The sequence below is a fragment of the Aplysia californica genome, unplaced genomic scaffold (assembly GCF_000002075.1).
Source record: "Aplysia californica isolate F4 #8 unplaced genomic scaffold, AplCal3.0 scaffold00352, whole genome shotgun sequence".
NCBI classification, from domain to species: domain Eukaryota; kingdom Metazoa; phylum Mollusca; class Gastropoda; order Aplysiida; family Aplysiidae; genus Aplysia; species Aplysia californica.
In genome coordinates this window covers 430,336-440,758 of record NW_004797622.1, presented here as the reverse complement: position 1 = coordinate 440,758, position 10,423 = coordinate 430,336, and the positions used below count along the sequence as shown (strand labels likewise).

Genomic DNA, 10,423 nt, shown 5'->3' with positions numbered 1-10,423 from the left:
TCAGAAACAGTCTGTTATATCCCAACAGACGTGTGCACTAGCTCAGGTGAAAAAACCACTTTTCTGACTTATGTTTGTCTTTACAACAAATTAATCCATTAACTCTCCATCTTAGTATTTCCAGTTTGCTTGAGAAAGCGTCTATTCTTTTCCCAAAATAGTCGCTTTTCTTCGTCACAGCCAAATTTTAAGTTGTCTAGTTTCTTGATAAACCCTTTAGAAATGTTTATAGTAACATTACATGAATGGGTGGTTGGATGGTGCTCTGGTGTGGTTTGCTCTTTCTTTCCTATCAAACAACTTTTGTCATAAAACCTCTCCTCCTTCTTTTGTGTTTGTTACTCTCTTGTAACATCTCTAATCTAAGGCACTTATATGACATGTTTGTGTTGCAAGGGCCTTAAAACTCTTTTTTTTTTTAAAACAACAACACCAAAACAACATTACATTACTGGGAACCATGGGTGGCCAGTGAATGTCCGGCTTGACGGGGAAAGTGTTAAAGATTAAGACGATACAGAGTCATTACATCTCCGCCCCGGGCAGTGAGACTGTGGGTAGAGGCACGCGGAGAGGTGTGAAAGTGTAACAATTAAATTTTAACAATGATGACGCGATACCCTATTCACATAATGGTGGGGACCTGAAAGGAAGGGTAGAATTTTTTTTTATACACAAAGGCGAATGATTAGTTCCCTCCTTTCCCTCCTCCCCTCCTCCCTCCCTCCTCCCCTCCCTTTTATAGCGGATACAAAAAAGAGTCGAATAGATTAGGGAAAAGAAATTTTGAAATTATTCCGCACAAAGACTAGACCGGTCAGCTAGTCACAGATAGCGTCAGTTTAGATGCTGGACAGCATAGAGCACACATCTTTAAGCTTGTTTCCTGTTGATAAATGTTGAGCGTTTTGAACTTCTGGTGTTCTGAAACATCGTTGAGTGATTTCGGCTTGACTTTCAAGTTCCTGACTTTTTCGCACGACGTCAAAACGACAAGCACCTCGCCTGTTTGTTTCTATTCGTGCCCTAGCTGTGTTTTCCCTCATCTTCGGCGCCGTTTGTCTCAGTCTAGGGTCAAGTCTACGTCTCCTACCATGTTGCGGGGATCTGGATCTTCACCAGTCATGGAGACTTTGGAGTATGGTCTGAGACAGCTCGAGGACTCAACGGAACAGTCAAAGGACTTTGGCAGTATATAGCCGTGACAGTGTGTTCTGTTCATCAAACCCGGATAAAAGCTGTAATACTAGTGTACTTCATACAACGATCACGGACATAGCCAGTAATGGCAGAGTGCTTCCTACAGCGAACACTGCTCGTAACGACTGAGTGCTTCATACAACGAACACTGCTCGTAACGACAGAGTGCTTCCTACAGCGAACACTGCTCGTAACGACAGGGTGCTTCCTACAGCGAAAACTGCTCGTAACGACAGAGTGCTTCAAGCAACGAATACGAACGTAGCCAGTAATGGCACAGTGTTTCAAAACACTAAGACAGATAAGAATCTGGTCTTCAATGGAACACTGCCTTCCGATTCTAGGAAAAGAAAACGTCAACAAAATCATGGAGATAGTAAACGATGCATCACGTCTGAGGCCTGTACTGGCGGTGAGTTCCCTGCATCCGACACAGAGGTAGCTCCGTGTGACGTCATTCCTCCTACTACAGCTACGAACAACACGGGTGCTGACGGTGCAAGCACTCGAGTATTCCCTACCGATTCGAAAAAACGAAAGCGAAGACAAGGTAAGCGACGAACGAATGGGGACATTTTCTGTCCGTTGTTCGAGCCTACGGGAGAAAATCTGGGCCACGGATCCTTCGGCTCTGTCTCTACATACAGAAACAAGGAAACAGGGAAGGAATACGCAGTCAAAGTCATGAGGAACTGTCGGCATAAAAGACTCCGTAGAGTAATAAGTGAGATCGAGACCTGTCGTCGCTACAAGAACTGTGAAAATATCCCTAATTTCGTGGAGTTCTATAGGACAGGAGATACGTATTTCCTGATGTTCGACAAAATGGCAGGTGGAGATCTTAGAGCTATGTTGTCGTCAACTCCGTATCTGAGCGAGTCCCAGACTCATCTCGTAATTTGGCGGGACAGTGAAAACTGCATTGGCATAAAATGGAAGTCGAACAGTCTAGTTCTTTCAGTGCTTCCGACTGACAACATTTACAATGATCGTAACAATAACAACAACAAACACCTATAGCAACAACAGTATGAATAACATATAACGGTCACAACAACATAAGCAACAATATCATCACGCAATAATCAAATCAACAACAAAAATGACAACCAACAACAAAAAGAGAAACGGCAACATAACAGGATAAGGGAATCAGCAATGTTAAAAACAGCAACAACGTAAAAAAAAAAAAGCCAGGGTGCTATATGAGTCCAAGAATATATGATCGAGATTTAAATAACCTCTATGTCTTCCGTCTTCTCATGCAGAACGTTCATAGATTACCAGCAAATCATGGCTGTATATCCTCCATCTGGCGGGTTCTGGCAGAAGGGAGGATTTTCTGGCAACAATATCTGGGGAGGCAACAAGATGGCCCCGTTTGACCAAGAGGTATGAGGAGACGATTAATACAAAGTATACCCCCCTCACTCCCATACGGAGATCGTTAATACAAAGTATACCCCTATCCCTCCATTATAGCGGTTAAAATTGAATGAGACATTATATCCGAACTACACGTATACTGAATTGTAAACGGGACGCATTCTCTTCCGCAGTTCTACATGATCTTCAATGTGGCCGTGGGAGGCACCAATGGCTTTTTCCCCGACGGCAACCACTACCCCACAACAAAACGGTGGAAGAACAGCTCACCTCATGCAGCGGAGGATTTCTGGACCAAACGATCCACCTGGAACGGATCATGGCAAGGCGATAATGTCGCGATGATTATTGATTACGTCGAGTTTAAAAGTCGTTAATTAATTATAGCGGTTAAAAGATTGTGGGCTATTCCAGTATCTACACAGCTTTATCTTAGGCGTAGGAATTCTTTTTCATTGAAGTGAAGTGTGAGGAACAATCAGTACGAAGACAATTTCCCAAAGGAGTTTTTACTGGGTTTGGGGGGGGGGGGGGCAGGCAACAGTTTTTAAAAGATTCTAGTGTGTAAAATTGCGCTCTCTCTCTCTTTCTCTCTCTCCCTCTCTCTCTTACTCTCTCTCTCTCTCTCTCTCTCTCTCTCTCTCTCTCTCTCTCTCTTTATCTCTCTCTCTCTTTCTTTCTCTCTCTCTCTTTCTCTCTCTCTATCTCTCACAGTGTGAACTATTTTGATGGTCACTACGAAAGTAAGTTTGGCCCTATGTTGTTCTTGTGGCCATTAAGATCTTTAAAAAAGCACAAGAAGGTGAAACAATTTATGCATTGATGAAGTATGAATAAAATTACGCATAGTGCTGATCCGAGAACACTATAACATTGTCGTTGGATACAATATTTAATTATTATATTATTGTACTGTCTTTTTAGAATAAAAAAAATTGTCAACAAAGTACATGTATTTTGGCTTGTTAATAAACTGTTTTAAAACATTGTAAAACGTTTGTGAAGTCTACATTAACTTCTGTTTTAACGCTTACAACACCGTTTCTCAGTTTCTTTTGTTCTATGACTAGATTGTGTAGATTGTGCTGTAAAACTCATACTCAAACTCAAGCTTAACTACTAGCTGTTTTGATTCAAAATATCCTAGACTATGTGGGAAAAACGTCAGGATCAAATCTGTGCTTTTTTTACATAACGCTACTCAATCGGTATTTGAAACATACAGGACTAAATACTAGCCTATGGAAATATCCTTTAAAAGGTTCGAACTGGCCTCCATACTATTTGTATTTCAATTTCGATGTTTGTTTTGGTAAGACAATGCATTCAGTCAAAGCACTAGACATAATTTCGTACGTTTTTTGTGGGTTGTTTTCTGGTACACACGCCCGGCAACTTATATGATAATTGTCCATGTATGTGTGCACATTGAAAGAAAGTCCATTGAACACGTAAATTCACTCGCAGTGAAACCACGCTGTGCCTCGTACCATACGTAGCAGATGGCACCATGAATTGTTGAAGAAAAAGCAGAAGTAATTGATAGAGGGACAAAGGTACATGTGATCTATAGTGTGACTGACTCTCTCTCTCTCTCTCTCTCTCTCTCTCTCTCTCTCTCTCTCTCTCTCTCTTTTTTTCTCTTCTGACATGATGTGAGATTCCCACTCTGATTGGGTGATGTTGCCAGACTCAAAACTCATGACCAGTTCACATGTACCTTTTCTGGTAACACCTGTAATATTTGGCACTTATGACCTTACTGTTTTGCAAGAGCAACTAAAGCATAGACCGACATGTTCCTTTCATCTAGTGCACATTGAGTAGTTCGACGCATACAGCAGATTGTCCAAGACCAATACAGTCTGTTTCGTAAAACAGATGAAGCTCCGACAGATTACAAAAACAGTTTTCAAAACGCAATTTTCTTGAGCTTTCACGACTGATTTGGACAAGATATTACCAGGCTTGTTCGCCTTTTCTTAGATTGTATGGATTGTTTTGTGGTGCAGCTGGCTTGGGACTCTCCAAGAGCACTCTTTACAAAATGCTGGAGGATCCAAGTTGTCATCAACAAGTATCTGAGAAAGTTACTCAAGATTCCGTACACAAATAGGGTCACCACCGAGAAAGTATTAAGGAGAAAAGATAGAGCCCAGTCGGAGACGAAATGGGAGGAAGTGGTTCCGACGGGCTGGATTGGATATATCCACCGGAAGCCAGACAGTTACATAACAAAGAAAGTGTTGGATTTTAATCCACAGGGTAAGAGATCAAGAGGAATTGTACCTGGAACCTGTAGAAGAGTCATTGAGAATGATGTAAAGAAAAATGAAATGACGTTTAATATTGTCAGGAAGCCAGCCCAGGACAGGGAAAAGGGCTTTGTCGGTCCAAGCTGAAAGAGGTGGTCATGCAGCTGGCATAATGCTCTTCTAGAGCACTTTGCAGTTGGTGAACCAACACATTCCTGCAAAATGCAATCTTCTGATCATTCTGTTTCAGATGATGAACCCAGGTATGCATCTTTCAGCTGGGTGTATCACGTTTGCTGTACCTCTAGTCAGACTCTACCCTTGCAAGAAGACTATTCACACGACAAGTCTTTCTCTCTCTCCATGTCAAAGTCCGAACGAAGGCAAAAGATAGCTTTTCTGTCCATGTCTTTCTAACGTGAGCAGTCACTTGATTTTGTTAAGCAATTATCTTGATTTTAGTTAGTTAGGTTCTGTAGTAGTCCTATCTCTTGATTTGTATTGCTGGCCACCCACACAAACTTTTTCTTTCAAACTTGTGTCCCATTTCCACCCATCGGGTACTTTGAATGATGCGTTTTTAAAAACTGAGAACTGGTTTTTCTGCTTATACTGTCCGCAACTTTCTTTGATATTAAAAATGGCCCAAGTTGCTCAGCTTCACGACATTCCTTTTTTTCTGTTTGGGGACTATGATCTCAAATTAATGCACTTGGATTGTGATACAATAACGGGGGAAAAAATTCGTGTAATTTTTATATTTAAGTTAATAAAAAAAAAAATTTGGCAAACGAGCATGGACAAAATTGTAGAATTAGGACACACGCATTACGTAATATTCGAATTTGACGGTCGCTGTGAAACACTCGTCATACCATTGCTGCATCTATGACACTGTAATTTTAATAATGTGACAGAGCTTTTCTTGCAAAACGCAAGCTGTTGATATCATAAATTACAATCTGGCAGTCAGCCAATGTGTCAAGGTCTCCCGAGGCGTTCACGGGCCAACAGACAGCCCAACGAAACAAACCGACTGATAAAAGAGTGGATTTCTCACAGGTGTGAGATTCACGATTTCAACAGGAGCATGGTGTTTGTTCACGATTTTCATACTATCATTAATAGGTCAGATTATATGTTTGAGTTTAGATAATTTTACAGGGATATGTATCCGACCCAAGACTATCAAAATACACCAAACAGACAAACAAACAAAAAAACAAGGGGGAAAAAAACGTTTTCCGAAAAACATAATTGTAGAATTTGCAATTTCATTTGTTGACTGATATAATATATACCTTGAGCATTTTTTTCTCGTCATTCTTAGTTCTTATCTTTCACATTCTTTTGCATGAATCATTCTTCTAAAGCTGCCTGCATGCCAGTGCTTTAATTATTTTTTTTTTATCAATAGCAGTTGGCGCAACATGTGTAAATGTTGTTCAAAGGAGCATAACTTAATATCTTGTGATACGACCACTCTAGCAAAGGTGCATAGATCACAAGTGGCCAGCGTGATTACCCCTTGGGCTCAACCACGCCACGCGCGAGGGACCGAGCCAAATGGAAACAAAATATTGCGTAAAATGCCTTCACCAAGGACACGGTGTCAGAGGGAAACGAGCCTTTGGAGTCCTGAATCCACCATCTCACTATTGCGGGTCCGGTAGCCTACCCATCATACAACCGTTCCGACGCAACCTTATCTCTTCATGATGGCCTACACAGCTAACTCGCTTATGATCTAGGATCGGGATACCATGTACAATATGACAGTCATGATTCCTGCATTCAAACAGACAGGGTAGAACTGGAGCCATCGGTATATTATGTGAGGCAGCGTGGTGGAATCAGGCTCTCGTCAATTTTTGGGCATGTAGAGTTATTGGTATAATCTTAAAGCTTGTTCATTTGTCTTTATTTGGATGAAAAAAAATGTCCATTTATCTTGAATACAAGTTGAGATATTTGCGAAAGAAGTTGGTGGGGGGTCACCTGTTTTCAGAGGTAAAATTAGTGAGGAAATGGCCGCCAAAGATTAGTTATTTCCTTAGCTTAAGAGTCCGTGGTAACCGAAAATTTACATTTTGTTTTGCGTCAGAAAAATCCACGCAGAAATGAGTTCTTTAAAGGGCACGAAAGGTGTTGAGCAAAAAAACAACAAAAAATGTGATAAAATTCACAAACCTGCGGAAAGATGCGAGTTTCTTCACTTTGATTATTTTGACGAGAGCCTGATTCCACCCCGCCGCTTCACTTATATTTTGTTTTGTTTTGTTTTTTAACTGGTTAGTTTCATGTAGTGAGATTATGATTGCAGCACAGAAATGTTAATATGGTCTCCTTTTTTCATTATTTTAAAGTGATAAATCAAATGAAGGTTTGGTTTAATTGTGGATCTCAGTTTCTATTCAAGCGCAGGAATATAATATACATGTAATATGTGTTGTCGAGCATTGGTGTACACAGAACTTCACAGTCCTTGAAAAGGATGAATATAGTCATGGCTTCTTTTCTAAATCTCTGTCTTACGCTTCCGCTTTGACATAAATCAAAAGTGGATATATTATCTGGAAAAACTACGATAAATGGATTGTTGTATCCGACTGCCAAGTATCCAAAGACCATCGTCTGTTTAGGGGTTCTGGAACTTTACCCCATTAAAAATAGGTCATGGGTGGTTGGCGGAAGCTCTGGTGTGGTTTGCTCCTTCTTTCCTATAAAAATTCTATCGTCTTTATCTTCCCTCCATCTTTTTTATGTTTGTTACTCTCTTGTAACACCTCTAATCTTCGACACTTATATGACCTTATTGTGTTGCAAGTGCCGTAAAACTCTTACTAAAACAAACAAACAAAAATAGGTCACCGTTGGGAGAAACAGACCACAATTCCCCCCGCCCCCGCCGCCCCCGCCCCCGCCGCCCCCGCCCCCGCCCCCGCCCCCGCCCCCACCATTTGGTATCAATTGTGGGTAAATGAGGCAGTAGCAAGATTATCGAATGCTCGCTCGATGTGCATGGGGGCATGAAAATGTATAAGTAATGTCTGCACTCTGGAGTAGAGAAAACAAATCGAAAAGAAGGAAATTACCTTTGAACAGTTTGTCAAGAGAATGAGTTTTAAACTGCTCCACTACACAAACATGTTTAATCTCAACTCTCATTAATTTTTCATCACTTGGATTTACTTGGATCCAGAGCTAGAATCATAGCAGGCGGCACATGTCCATAGCTGCTCATCTCTCCTTTCCAGCGTCCACCTCAGGGTCTTCCTGCAATTTTCATCACTTATAATATTGTTATCCAACATGAAACATTATATCTAGCTAAAAGACCGATTCCCACTTCCCCGTGGTGAGCAGGAGTAACTAAGGCGTTGAATTATAAAGAATAAGAAGCATGCTGTTAGGTTAACAGGAAAGGCACAACCGTTGCAATATACAAACACGCAATGCTCAGGGATGAAAACGATCATATACCAAATCCAATACCCTACCTTTCATTACTAAAAGTATTTGACAGAAAAGATGGCATGTTCATGGTGGAAGTGTCCGCGGGTTGAGTTGTGACGTCACTGGGGGGGGGGGGGGGGCGAGTTCCATTGTGTTCGTCGTGAATATTTTTTCACATTGATGTCACATTTCAGTTTCTTGGCTTCCTCCGTCTGGTAGTGTGCTGTTGAGAGCTAAGCATCAGAGGACCACTTTTCAAACAAAGCAGTTTCAAAACGTCTGCTTGTTCTCTTGCTTGCTTTTCTTGTTGGCCAGTCTCGCATGTGACAATAATAATATGGGGATGTGACGCGTACAAAATTCTTCCTTGTACGTGTGCTCATATTATTGTGCGTCGTGTGTTTTTTGTGTTTTTTGTTTGTGTTTATTGTTTGTATCTACTTTTTGGTTGTTGTTGGGTTTTTTTAGGGGGGGAGGAGGATGTCAGAGGGCAGTCAAAAGGGGATGTTTGTCAATGCACTTGTTAGTGTTACGGCAAGAACGGTCTTTCAGACTAGTAGTGCGAGATAAATTTTTGTTATTTGAAAAGAGCCGGGTATCTAAAAAGAAAAAGAGGACCCATTTAAAGGGCAATAACTCTGTCATATTTAGACTTATTTTAATGAAACTTTGACGAAATGAAATTCAACCAGAACGGGCCCATCACGCCCCTGTAGTTGAACGCTTCTAAGAAGTAGGCCTAACATTTTGCATTTTACCTTAATTCTAATTTGGTTAATATTTTTAAAACTTGATATTTCGCGGAGACGTTGATGGACTTCTTCATATTTATAAACTTGATTTCCTCTTGATTAAATTTTATTTTTTCAAATTTCTGTTATAATCAGTTCACTAATGACCGAGTTATTGCTCTTTAAGTGGGTCCTCTTTTTAAGACACCCTGTTCATTTAATCCTCTCCTCATCTGTTCGCAATGAGCGCGAATGGGAAGATTAGAACCGAAAGGCCAGTGTAGTTTCATGTTACTGGCTTTTAAGTATCTAAAAACATATGTGTAACGACGCGGTGGAATCAGGCACTCGTCAATTTTTTGGCATATGGAGTTATTGGTAAAATCTTAAAGCCTGATATGTGTCTTGCTTTCCATATAAACAACACTCATTTATTTTGATTACAAATCTAGATATTTGCGATTGAAGGAGGTGGGGTGGCCATGTTTCAGAGGTACGATTAGCGAAAAAATAGTCGTCAAAGTTTAGTTATTTTCTTAGCTTGAGAGCCTGTGGAAACTGAAAATACATGTATACATCGTTTATGCATATAAACAACGTTTTTCAGTAAAATCAGCACTGAAATGTGTTTTTAATGGGCATAAAAGGCGTTCAGCCAAAAAACAAAAATTCGATGAAAATTGCCCAAACTGGTGGCAAAATGCCTGTTTCTTCGATTTCGTTATTTTGACGAGTGCCTGATTTCACCACAATGCCTCAAATATTTTTGTAGATATGCAGACATCATGCTTCATTGTGTGCTGTAAACAGACATGCTCTGGAACGGCCACATGCTCACATACCTAAAAACCGGTCTACGATTGGGTCGGCTTGTTGAAAGCGAGTTATGAACATCACGTTTAGATAGCACGAACCGCGTTTTTACCTCTGAAATTTCTTTTTCGTAAAGATAAATTTGTATAACGTGAACGTACGTCTATGTTGAAGGTTAGATTCTCTAACAAAACTTATTACAGATTTTAACAGTTCTATTTTCTTCATTTTTTTTCTCCGACATCCTGTTCGTGTGTTTATAAATAAAATGTTGCTTGTTAGCAAATATATCCGATGTTGTCAGAGGGGCATCATGGCCCACGATGTTGTCAGAGGGGCATCATGACCCACAAACTGGACACAGTTCTCGGACCGCCGCTTTAAAAATAATTTTGTCGACTTTCCTGATAGCGTTAGCCTTTTTTGTATGACATTGAGACAAGTGGGATAAAACGTTGTCTCCCCTTACGACTGACGACGGAGAGAATAGCGCATGCGATTCGGAATCCGTTGTGCAGGTTGCCGTAGGTCTCTGTTGGGTGGGTGGTTTGTGGGCGCAGAAACGGCCACAGTACATGGTTA

At 40.7% G+C, this 10,423-nt stretch overlaps 1 protein-coding gene across 1 annotated transcript; it reads left to right on the top strand.

Moving 5' to 3' along the window:
- Positions 1 to 2,482: 2,482 nt before the first annotated feature.
- On the top strand, positions 2,483 to 3,030 carry LOC101858724 (beta-1,3-glucan-binding protein). Its single transcript, XM_005102966.2, has 2 exons — positions 2,483 to 2,592; positions 2,760 to 3,030. The coding sequence occupies exons 1-2, from the start codon at positions 2,494 to 2,496 to the stop codon at positions 2,961 to 2,963; spliced, it is 303 nt and encodes a 100-aa protein (XP_005103023.2). The 5' UTR covers positions 2,483 to 2,493; the 3' UTR covers positions 2,964 to 3,030.
- Positions 3,031 to 10,423: the final 7,393 nt, after the last annotated feature.

Excerpts from the sequence above, each read along its gene's own strand:
- LOC101858724 (XM_005102966.2), top strand. The coding sequence starts at position 2,494 with ATGGCTGTATATCCTCCATCTGGCGGGTTCTGGCAGAAGGGAGGATTT. Across the intron at positions 2,593-2,759 it reads TGGCCCCGTTTGACCAAGAG|TTCTACATGATCTTCAATGT; the intron begins GTATGAGGAGAC and ends TCTCTTCCGCAG.